The sequence below is a fragment of the Argentina silus genome, assembly GCF_951799395.1.
Source record: "Argentina silus genome assembly, chromosome: 9".
NCBI classification, from domain to species: domain Eukaryota; kingdom Metazoa; phylum Chordata; class Actinopteri; order Argentiniformes; family Argentinidae; genus Argentina; species Argentina silus.
In genome coordinates this window covers 6,429,655-6,442,043 of record NC_139663.1, presented here as the reverse complement: position 1 = coordinate 6,442,043, position 12,389 = coordinate 6,429,655, and the positions used below count along the sequence as shown (strand labels likewise).

At 44.6% G+C, this 12,389-nt stretch overlaps 2 protein-coding genes across 3 annotated transcripts; one reads left to right on the top strand and one right to left on the bottom strand.

Moving 5' to 3' along the window:
• Nucleotides 1–953: 953 nt before the first annotated feature.
• trim35-13 (tripartite motif containing 35-13) lies at nt 954–3,540 on the top strand (the record flags this gene model as incomplete). The annotated part of the gene is made up of 6 exons (XM_083676456.1): nt 954–1,202; nt 1,914–2,009; nt 2,091–2,321; nt 2,422–2,444; nt 2,766–2,884; nt 2,999–3,540. Exons 1-6 carry the CDS (start codon nt 969–971, stop codon nt 3,538–3,540), a joined length of 1,245 nt encoding a protein of 414 aa, XP_083532582.1. The 5' UTR covers nt 954–968.
• A 195-nt stretch (nt 3,541–3,735) lies between these two features.
• Nucleotides 3,736–12,339, bottom strand: slc27a1a (solute carrier family 27 member 1a). 2 transcript variants are annotated; one of them, XM_083677480.1, is made up of 13 exons: nt 11,916–12,339; nt 11,433–11,600; nt 10,884–11,278; nt 10,333–10,500; nt 9,724–9,793; nt 9,472–9,563; nt 9,242–9,351; nt 6,408–6,617; nt 6,184–6,310; nt 5,963–6,100; nt 5,650–5,814; nt 5,047–5,193; nt 3,736–4,922 (listed from the first exon to the last, which is right to left on the bottom strand). In XM_083677480.1, exons 2-13 carry the CDS (start codon nt 11,597–11,599, stop codon nt 4,765–4,767), a joined length of 1,947 nt encoding a protein of 648 aa, XP_083533606.1. In that variant the 5' UTR covers nt 11,600; nt 11,916–12,339; the 3' UTR covers nt 3,736–4,764. The 2 variants fall into 2 exon arrangements, with proteins under 2 accessions (XP_083533606.1, XP_083533605.1); XM_083677479.1 differs by having other exon boundaries at nt 11,920–12,339.
• Between the last annotated feature and the right edge of the window lie 50 nt (nt 12,340–12,389).

The following is a 12,389-nucleotide window of genomic DNA, read 5'->3' as shown; positions in this document are numbered from 1 at the left end:
GAGGGAGCTGGATGTGAGCCAGTAACTGGAAGGTTACTGGCATCATATCTAAGGTATATACCTAGATACCTACCACTGCTGTGTCCTTGAGCAAGGCCCATAACTGCTCCAGGGGTGCTGAATATGGCTGACCCAGAGCTCTGTTCTCCCTGCGTGTCCCTCTGTTCTACCTGTGTGTCCTCTCGGAGGGGGGGTGTGTGCACGTGTATTGTCTTGGGGGGGGGGGGGTGTGTGCACATATCACATTCCTAGAATTGATTGCATGGCCAAATAAACAGTCTTCTTCTAGACCCTTTCATACCATAACATTCTGAGCCACCACTCATCTTGTTAATTACAATTCATCACAATGTCAGCAGAAGTGCCAATGTTTTCCTCTCTCCAGCAACAGTAATATTAGAGCTCTGCGTCATGGAACTATTACTGGCTCTCGTCTCCTCAGAGACATCTGGTGTGGATGTGTTTTACCCAGAGGGAGGTGTTTATTTGCATATCCGCTACGTACATAGCCAGCCTAGTCGGTATTTCCCTGGAATCAGAGATGGACATTATTATAGCTAACTCGTACGCATTTAAATTGATGTGTAAACTGACTGTTGATTAATGTGTACTGTCCCTGCCAACAAAACTAAATTGAATTATTGATTAAAATAAATAAGTACAAATCATTTCCTGTGATGAACATAAAAGTTGAGATGAGGTGAGCGATAGCCTGGGGACGAGGTTAACCCTTGCAGGGGTGGGAGGAGCAGAGTAACTATATCCGACCCTGCTGTGCTGTTTAAAACCTCAAAAGAAGAATGGCAACCAGACCAAGCAGACTCTCTTGCCTCGAAGACAACCTCACTTGCCCTATTTGTGGCAATATTTTTCGGCATCCTGCGGTGCTTTCCTGTGGACACAAGTTCTGCAAAGCTTGTCTGAATGACAGCTGGGAGAGCCAGGAAACCCATTACTGTCCTTTGTGCATGCGCCGTTCCTCCATGGATGAGATAGTGGTGAACAATACGCTGGAGAAGACCTGTGACTCCTACAGGAAGGAGATGAGCGAAAATGACCCTCTATCTTGTAAGGAGCATGGAGAAAAACTCTCACTTTTTTGTTTAGATGATCTGCAGCCCATCTGTGGAGTGTGCCAGACTTCGGCTGCACACAAGGGCCACAGGCTTTATCCCATTGGGGAGGGTGCTCATGACTGTAAGGTAGGCAAGTAAACACTTGGTTGTACTCACTGCTGTTAGTAAATGGCATACTCATCAACCAGCCTATCTTTGCTTTTCAGAATATGCTAACAAAGTCATTTCATACCTCCATCTAAATGTAACATTTGATAATCAGTGGCAGTGCTATTTTTTTACCACTGGCCATGTCACGTAAACTTTCTTTCCCTCACAGGCAAATCAGTCACAAGAAGCACTGACTTGTGTATTATCTTGATGTTCTTGAAGAAATTAAATGAGTTCATGTGGGTGCTTGGCAGAGTTATCATAATTCTAATAATAGATTTATATTTTAGGTGGGTCAGGCCTTGAAACCAGACTCCCTGAAGGTTTCTCAAGTGTGCGCCACTCTGCATTCTTCTTTGCTACATCTGCCCTCTTCAACCCCTTGGGCAAACCAACATTTATTTGGGCGTTTCACCTATGCGTTTCATCATCTTCTCCACTCTGTAGCCAGCTACAAGGCACTCTTCAGTATGACCCAGCTCTGATGGTGTTGCCATGACATTAGGTCCAGCTGTCTATCAATCTGTTTCTTTCAGTCAATGCTGTACTGTGCCCTCTTACATATGCAGGGGAATGCTGCGATGGAGCAGTGCGTGGCAGTTGAAAGCAACACATTGTGATGACAGCTTGGCTTGCTGCCTGCCAGACCCGGTGTTAATGTGTTGATGCTTTTTCATTCTATTCCAGGAGGAACTCAAGACTGCACTGACGCCATTCAAGGACAAACTGCAGATTTACAGGAAGGCTAAAGTGGCCTGCGATCAAACAGCAGAGCACATAAAGGTATTCTTGCTCTATTACATTGTTTTGATTAGAGTGTACAGTACATAGAGAACATTGCCCTTAAAACATGTCTGATTCCAGAGCCAGGCAGAGCACACTGAGAGGCAGATTAAAGAAGAATTTGAGGTCCTTCACCAGTTCCTGAGAGATGAAGAGGCGACCAGAGTTTCTGCTCTTAAAACTGAAGAGGATCAGAAGAGTCAGATATTAAAAGAAAAGATTGAAGAGATGTCAGATGGGTTGACATCTCTCTCAAACACAATCCGAACTGTGGAGCTGGAGATGAGGTCTAAGGACATCCCATTCTTGCAGGTAAAACAGTATGACGTCTTAATGCAAAATACAAAACAATGGATTCTGTAAATATTGTGACTGCCCATTCAAGAGTGATACATTTGTCTTACTTTTTCAGAACTACAAGGATACTATCAAGAGGTATGCGCCCTGCAGTTGAGAATGGCCATTGGTTTGACCCATGTATCAATGTGACACAAGAATCATGCCAAATAAGGGGCATGAAGAGAGCCCCACCCTCCCTCTACATACTACAGCTAACTTTAACTACAACAGATAGCTGCTGAACATGGCAGTCTTAATCTAATATTTCTAGCCTCCATGAATGATCATAACAGTTAAGAATGTTAAAATCTGGCTTTATATGATAGGCAATATATCATCAATCAATTAAAATATTACTGGGGCTATCTTTGCTCAAATACGATGTACACAATGACTAATAACTGAATATGATTCCAGAACCTGGCGTTTGCCCCAGGATCCACAGTTGATTTCCGAATCTCTGATTGACGTGGCAAAGCACCTGGGCTCTCTAAAGTTCAAAGTCTGGGACAAGATGAAAAGTATTATTCATTATAGTGAGTACTAATCAAGTATCAGTCAGTGGAGGTTTCTGTCGGTCTCTCCATATAGGCAGTCTGCTGTCCCTTCTCCTGCCTGCCTAACATTTTCTTCTCTTGCTTTCTCTCCAGCTCCTGTGATTCTGGATCCAAACACAGCAGCTAACTGCTTTATACTGTCAGAGGACCTGACCGTTGTGCAGTGCTGCACCCAAATCTTCAACCTCCCAAATAACCCTGAGCGTTTTGACGTCAGCGCTGAGATGCTGGGCTCTGAGGGCATCTGCTCAGGCCGCCACAGCTGGGAGGTGGAGGTAAAGGATAACACCTACTGGGTTGTTGGGGTGGCTAGCGAGTCCATCAACAGGAAGGGCAAACATGTTCTGACGCCAGCAGAGGGATTCTGGACTATACGCTTTCGCAACGGAGAGCACAAGGCTTGTACTGCACCGTGGGCAGACTTGACCATGAAAAAAGCGCCACAAGTCATCAGGATTGTGTTGGACATGGACAGGGGAAAGGTGACCTTCTATGACCCCCAAGAGAGGACACCCCTCTACGTGTTCACAGACCTCATCATACCTCAAGTCTTTCCTTACTTCTGCACTGCCTGCAAGGAACACCCACTGAGAGTCCTGCCTGTAAGGGTGTCTGTATCCACAGATCGCTGGTGACCTTCCATGGAGGGTCGAAACGAGCTAGAGTAGCAAAATGACCGTCACTGCTTAACGATTTAAAACACAGTGGCAGAGGGTGCTACCTAGATGCATGTTAAGAGTATTCAATATGGTCTGACGTTTGGGAGAATGGTGTGTTCAGAGAATAGTGTGTTAAAATGAAAGATGGCAAGCCTTTAACGCCAGAGCTGCTCCTGCTGTGAATCATTTATTACATTTCATTTCATCACGCAATGAATAACGCATTTTAAAAAACATTTATTTGTGAGTTACCCCCAAATAAATGTATGCGCTAAAGAGCTAGAACAATGTTAATGTTCACAACCAGTTACAGCTACAATATAACTCTACCGAGAAAACACTTGAGTAAGTGACTGAGGATGATAGGATAATCATCACTTGAGTAAGTGACTGAGCTGTAAGACAGTGATGTAACTGCCACATTCTGTAATGGGAGTTCCTTTTTCAGGCAGAGCATAAAAACACGATGGTTTCGGACACAGGCTTCCACGGGGCTCCTGTAAGGCACATATCAATGTGTGTGTGAACCTGTGTCAGTCAGTACATAATCATTCATTACTTCAAACATGTTAAGTAAACACATTCTTCTCAAAATCTAATCTTGCTGTCTAAAATCTCTATAGTTAGTGTTGGGTGTAGAGGGCATGTGTACTGCATGTTGCCTCCTGTTCTGCACAGCCTCACTATCGTGCACATCACAATCATCATAATAACACACGGGCAATAATCCCATCCAACATAGACATTCAAGTATTGCTTCAATCTGTTGCTTCAAAGACTCTGGAACTCAAAAGTCTGTTCACTCGTTCCATCTCTTTAACGGTCTCATAACGAGCAGATGCACGCTCTCAATGTAACAGAATTCCTTTTTCAAGTAAGAGCCACATAATCTTTACTTCATGTGCATTGTAGCTTAAAAGGCTTGGAGGATGTTTCTCATTTGGCTAAACTAAGAAAAACATAATGAAAAATAAAAAAGGGTCCTGGGATGTTATTCATAGTGTTAACAAATCTTTTGTAACAGTACTAAGGTTTTTTTTCCTATCGACTAATCAATAGCCCTGCCATCTGTGATCCCTGATTGCTTCAAATCCAGGGACACTGACAGGATGGGATCTCCATCCCATCAGTCTGTCTCCTCTGTCTACAATAGCTGTAAACTGAGGTACCCTGACAGTCCCACTGAGGTACCCCTCCATCTCATAGAGACATCCTACCCTCCACTATAGCACTATGCAGCTCCTCACTCACAGCCTCATAACGCCCTGCTCTGGAATTCAAAAAGTAGATCTGGTCAGGAGAGAAGCGTGGGTCAAATCCTTCCCTCTGCAACCTGGTCTTCTGGATTTTAAATGTACCTAGGAGAGAGAAAAAAACCCAAAAGAAAAACAGAGCAAGAGATAGAATGAGAGGGATAATGTACATCAGAGCACATGGAATATTGACATGATCTCAGGAGGGGAATTAACACTGTTCACTCACCCGTGGTGTCTACTTGTGGGGAGATTCGTAGGAACACAGGACGGGCATAAGGGGGCAGGGTTTGTTGAACACCTCGCAGGAAAGCATCACAGTTGAAACTTCCTGTTGTGTCTGCAATGGCAGCCATTCCTGCCTTCCCCTCCACACCTGCAGAGTTCACACACAGATTCATGCCAGAAGTTAAGATTCTTCAAAACAACATGCTTTACAGGAGATTCACACCTGGCAAGACCATCAGCGACCAAGCTGAAATCAGTCATTTTCAATGGGAAGCAACAGGAGGCAATGAGTGATGTGACTGTTGGCGATGCAATCCCTGCTGGTGATGTGACTTGTCAAGAGTTCAGGAATCTTCAACTTTATGCAAATAATCGGTGATGCGGCACAGCGATTAGGGTCTCTATAATGAGTTTATTCAGACTGGAGACTGGACTCACAAACAAAATTTAAAAGACATGCCCATACAGTGACCAAGCCAGAGAGACTTCAACAGCTAGATCGCTGACTGTCTTGCTAAGTCTGAATCCCCCGTTATGGGGCCCAAGACAAATCATGTTCATGTTCCCTTTTGGCAGGTGCAAGTAGCAAAGTTACAGTACACACCTGGCACAGCTACGCCGTACACTGCCACGTCTGCCTGGCCCAGTAGGCCGCTCAGAGTTCCCTCCACCTCAGTAGTGGAGACGTTCTCCCCTCTCCAGCGGAACGTGTCCCCACTACGATCCCGGAAGTACATGTAGCCCAGCTCATCCATCACCAACACATCACCTGGGACAGTGAGGATTGGGGAGGGCGTGGGAGAAGGGAGGATAGTAGGTATAGGGACAATAGTAACATCAAGAGGACGAGGAATTGTATCATATTAAGGTATTGATCATCTTATAGGATACACAAGTGTCTAATGGGTATTAGTTACCTGATAAATACGCGGAGTCATTTTTCTTGAAGACATTGTGGGCAATCTTCTTCTTTGTGGCGTCCTGGCTGGCGTAGCCGTCGAATCGGCGTAGCGGGTCCTGTTGGTTAATCCGGCCAACCAGCAGCCCTGGCTCCTCTGAAAGAGAAGGTGGTAATGGGAGAGGTCACTGTACAGTACATGCAGATATTACGAGAGCAGGGGAAAGTTGGGTAACTTACCAGGGCTACAGGGCACACACAGCCCCTGGCTGTTCCGCACCAGCTCCATAGTCTCCTCATCCACCTTCACCAGGCGTATGGGGTACACATTGGGCAATATGCGGCTGTTAAACCCACAGGCTCCCACCTGGAGAGGAAAAAAAAAAAGGAATGACAAAAAGAAAAATGGGAACAGCATCGAAGACAGTAACTCATGTCTCCATAGGTCAAGAATGTCCCCTGACCTTGCCATCCATGTTGGCGATGCTGCAGTTGCACTCAGTGGCTCCGTAGAACTCCCCGACCTGGGCAACCCCAAAGCGCTCAGTGAAAGCCTCCCACACACTGGGGCGGAGCCCGTTCCCCACGGCCAGGCGCACCCGGTGACCCTTCTCTGATGGCCGCACAGGCTGGGACAGGAGGTAGCGACAGATCTCACCTATGTACTGCACCACCTAGAGGGAGGAGGAGGAACAACATACACCAAACAGGTCAGGACTTACTGTTTTCAACATATGCTAAGAATGTATATGATAGTTTGGCTCCCTCTATTCTTAAGATAATTAATACCTCATTAGAGCTGCTTCTCTCTAGAGCGTTGGCGAGATCTCTTTTGTTGACTACAGGGCACACACAGCCCCTGTAGCCCTGGTAAGTAGTACCCTAAATCTGAAAGAAGCGCATATTTCAGCCACAATTGCTTGCGTAGCCTAGCAGCATAGCCTAGCATACCTCCATACTGCTGCCGCTGCGCTGAATTCCTCCCCTCATCACGGCCCTAAATGCCTCCAGTGGGTCGAGATCTGCAGAAATCCAGGCTTCAATACCGCAGTGGGCTCCGATCTCGGAGCCCTCATGGGTATGTACCCTGTCCCCTCCACACAAGAGCCTGCTATCGCTTGCCAGCTAGCCTGCTAACTAACACACTAGCTTCCTAGCTGGTCCATCAGTTAACCAGCAACCCCTCCGCTCATACTTTCTAGCCTATTGTCTGTACATACCCTGTTACTGGCCAAGGTTTTCTGTCTCCCCCAGCACCATCATACCTCCCCTCACCTGCGCACCTGGCTGCAATTCCTGTCCTCTATTTAGCCAGAAGATAGTCGAACATGGCCTCCTCCCTCAGGCATTGACATGCTATAGAAAGTACTGCTGATCCATGTTCATGTTGATTCAGGTCTCTAATAACACAGTTCATGTAAATGGATCTGGTAGTATTTTCTCCAGGGTAACTTCAGGCATCACTACCTCAGATCTGACTGTTTCATGTAATACCATAACATATGCCTGTAGTTCTAATGCAGAGACTCCATCTCCAAGACCTATCCCGACTTTGACTTCTACCCAATGTCTAGTGAAAAGCAAAAGAACTGAAAGAACATGGAGGAAAACTAAGCTACAGGTTCACCGTGCCATTCTAAAAGATAAAAATGCTACTTATAATAAAACTGTTCGAAATGAGAGAAAGACCCACTTCTCTAAAATTATTACAGAGAATAGTGGAAACTTTTGTTCTCCAACATTGATAGACTACTAAATCCAACCCCCTTCGACACACTCAGTCAGGCATCCGCTTTTAGATGTGAAGAATTTGCAAGCTTCTTTAAAGACAAAGTCACCTCCATAAGGGCGGGCATTGCTAATACAGCTAATAAGTTCGGTGACACACCCAAAAACAGCCCCCCGAAATTGAGATGTTTTAGCAACATTACGCAACCTGAACTCACCAAAAACTTAACTCAGACCAGCTCCTCAACATGTGCTCTGGATCCAGTACCTAGTAAATTCCTCAAGAATGTATATGATAGTTTGGCTCCCTCTATTCTTAAGATAATTAATACCTCATTGGAAACAAGTATATTTCCTACAGCCTATAAGACTGCTGTCGTGAAACCTCTACTTAAAAAGTCAAATCTAGATAATACTATCCTTAGTAATTACAGGCCTATATCTAGCCTACCCTTCATGAGCAAAGTACTTGAAAAAGTGTTTTTTAATCAGCTTAATACCTTCCTCAATGAAAACAGTATCCTAGAGAAATTCCAATCAAGTTTTAGATCCAACCACAGCATAGAAACAGCCTTAGTCAAAATAGTAAATGATCTTAGACTTGCTACTGACTTAAACCAAGTGTAAATCCTTATTATTTTATACTTGAGTGCAGCATTCGACACCCTTCATAACAGGATGCTGAGAAACTAATTCATGCTATTATCACTAGTAGGTTGGACTACTGCAATGCACTTTTTACTGGTCTCCCAGAAAAGTCTATAAAAGAAATTGGAACTCGTACAGAATTCTGCTGCAAGACTTTTAACTAAGACCCAGAAGAGAGAGCACATCACTCCTGTTTTAGCTGAACTGCACTAACTCTGTTTCTTTTAGAATTGATTTTAAGGTCCTTTTAATTACCTACAGAGCTCTTAATGGTATAGCACCTTCATACATCTCTGACCACAAAAAGCCCTTATATCCTCCAATGCCGGTCTTTTAATCGCGCCCAAAGTACTCCACAAACAAAGCGGGGAAGCTGCTTTTAGGTATTATGCACCAAAATTGTGGCAGGCTCTGTGGACATTTATAGAAAAGAGCTTAAAACATACCTTTACTGGAAGGCTTTTAACTAACCCATTTTTAGCTTGTGCTTTAAACTTGCCCTAAACAAGTTTTTATTTTATTTATTTCTACTAATTTGTTTTAATTTATTTTCATCTATACTGTTGTATTTATTTGTTCTTAATGCTTCAAATGTAAAGCACTTTGAGCTGCATTTTATGTATGAAAGGTGCTATACAAATAAAGTTTAATATTATTATTAATAATAATAATAATAATAATAATATGTTATAATAATCCGTAATAATAATATCTTTCATTGTGGGTGTTCATTGAACCTCGTCCCAAGGCTATTGCACACAGCGCATATAAGCCTGGAAAAACGACTCAAACCTTTCCTTTGTGGGAGTAACTGAGTAAAGTATTTGTTATTATGAGATTTTAGTCAATAGCATAACTGCAAAGTGTGGCTCCGAATCAGAAACTTGTGGTGTTGCCAGCACTGGTATATCTCACCACTTACAGTGCAGTTGTACTTGATACAATCTTCCCAGAAGCGGCTGGCAGAGAATTTCTTCTTCACTACCACAGTGAGTCCATTGATCAGACACTGACCTACCCCCATGATATTACCTGTACAGGGGAGGAGAACAGGTCAGTCTGTGAGGGTGGTGTAAGAAAAGGACATTTAAATGAATGCTGAGGGACAGAGGTGATGGTCAGGAACAGAGAGCACTGGATGAGGACACATACCTGCTGAGTGGTAAAGGGGAAGGCAGTCGTAGATAATGTCATCTGAGCGCATGCGGAAAGCATAGTACCCAAAAGCAGCAATACGGAAATACCTGTGGTAAGAGCATCACAACAGGAAAGGAAACTCTTTATAAATACTGCACATCAATCAGCTCAATGCTGAGCTAGGCAGTAGCCATGTGAACCATACTGTACAGAAAACCAGATCCTAGAAGTGTATCTATCACTGCTGAATAAAAAGATAAGTCCTACCGACTGTGCACCACAATGGCAGCTTTGGGGAGTCCTGTAGTGCCAGAGGTGTATATATAGAACAGGCGATCTGTCCAAGGGGAGAGGGTGGAGAGAGGAGGGCAGTTTGGAGAGTGGGACAAGAAGGAGCATGGGGAAATAGATATTACTGAAACAGTAATGTGTGCTAATAGTGGGACACTGTTACTCAAAGAAAGAAGAAGCCAAAACCCACAAACCAATTTTACACTGTTTTGACATATCTGGTATCAGTGGTGTCTTAAGCCAGGCAGGCACTGTGCGTTTTTGGCCATGAATTTGCCACAAGCCACAGTCTCGCGACAAAATATACATATCGGCTGTAAACGCGGGACATCTGAGGTAAACTTGAGGTAAATCAACTGGCAGTGTGAGTTGGTCAACGACACGAGAAGACAATCACATCCAATTTGAAATCTGACATGCCCGAATTTTTGGGTCATGGTCCTTTCTATTGATGCAGTGAGAGGTGCTATGGGACAATATAAGAAAGTCAACCAATGGGAATCCAGGATGCTGTAAACAATAGAAACGTGCAAGTTTACTTCCTTACGACTCTAAGAACATCACTATGAGAGATAGGACACTCACCATTGAACCCTTTAGGTGAGACACAGGGGGGAGGGGGGAGTCTAGGGGCAGAGGCTAAGATGGGGTCCAGAGGCTGGGCACCCAGAGAGGCCAGGCGATCTGCCGTGAGCTCTCCTGTACAGAACCGAACCATGGACTGGCTCAGGGAGGAGTTCACCTCTATCATGACTAAGGAGAGAGAGAGAAAGGGAGGGAGGGAGGATAGGAGTTAGCAAAGGAGCCCATTCAAAAGCAGCAGGGACTGAGAGAGTTGATAAGTGATTGTAAAATAAAAAAAGAAAGAAAAGAAAACACATTTTTATAAATAAAGTTAGAAAAGACAGAATGATGTCACAGACAGACAGAATGAAAGACACCAGACATAATACTACAATAAACAGACAGAGTGTTGACTCACATATGAGGACAGAGTTTGAAAAGTGCAACAGGCATCAGAACATTGGGAAACCCCTGTGTGTAGGTTTACACACAAAGCTGACAACAACACACTCCTCAAATCAGTGACGCAAACTTTTCCGTCCTGCAATCAAATCTCTCGAAATCCAACTTACCATCAGCAAGCTCTGCTCCAAACACAATTCCCCGTGATGCGGACACTCCAACACAATGCAGGAGTGCATCACTGCGCAGGTTGAAGTTGATGAGTGCAGCCTCCACCCCCACCTTAGCCAGGCCCAGCCAGAGTGCCACCTGTAGGGGTCGGCTCTCCATGAAGATGGCCACCACATCCCCAGAGGCCCAGCCCTGAACCAGTGCCCACTGGGCCACTGAGTTAGAGAGCTGGTCCAGCTGAGTGAAGGTCCATGTCTCCCCTGTGGCCTCATACACAAGTGCTGGTTTATCAGGGTGTAACTTCACCGTCTGGGCAAAGATGGAGGGAATGTTGCTGCCTTGGCGTAAGTGGTGCCACAGTGCCAGCTTCACTCGCAAGAGCACATAAAGTCCACTTGAGAGGATTAGAAAGGAGAGGGGGGTGGGGGGAAAGACCATTATTATTTAGGCTACCATTACTTTCTGTAATGAGTTTAATATAATAACTTCATCCTGATGCATTCCTCCCAAATACATCAAAATATGTAAATACACTCCATTGCACTCACATGAGGTCTCTTTTGGCAGTGCGTACTACAATGTAGAGGTACCACCAACCACCCGTACCCAGGTAGACCCCGAGACCTGCTGCCAAGCTCCAGGACCAGGGCACCCCGAAGAGACGCAGCAGACCCAGAGAACCCAGAGACAATGAGGCACTCGCCACATTGTGCATCCTTCCAGTGGAGGACATGAGGAGGAGGAAAGAGACAGACATTATGACAGGATGGGTGAGGGACGTGGGTGTTGTTAGGATGCAACAGGGGAGTTTGGGATTGAGTGAAGAGGGAACACAGGCGTGGATAGTCAGCATATCAGGTCTCCCTTGAAGATGAGCTTGATAAAAAAGGTTCAATAAAATTGTTAAATTGTCGGGATGGCCTAATGTAAAAAGGCAGTGAATGAGACTGTCCATTAACTTTTGATCGGTTAATTTGGCTAACATGGGCGGTTACCACGTGTTCTCAGTTGGTCAATATGTGAAAGTGTACTTACCTATGCACGACCCGACGGCGAATTATTTGACAGGGATGTCCCTAACCTTTCACCTAGTAACCCTGTCTACAAAACTTAGAATTCCACGGATGAACAGCAGTCTTCGATATAAGTTAGAATCACCACAGGCAGTTGAATGCGTTGAGGGGATGAAAACGTAGCCTCCTTTACAAAATGGGAACAGTATCCCAATGTTCCAATAGTTTCAAACACAGTTTGAGTTTGGTGTCTCCGCGGCAGATGATTGACTGAACAACGCCTCTCTACGTATCAATTTAAAAAACCCATCAACAATTGAAATAGATTCACGATGGAGTTCCGTAACTACACATTCAAGGCCGAGCGGAAAGAATAATACAGATTTGTGGTAAATATCTATACATATTTGGGAATACAATACTGCGTGCCAGACATTTTTCTGTACTCCATATTGAATGTTATTGCAGTGCGACCTCCAAGCACCGCCTAGT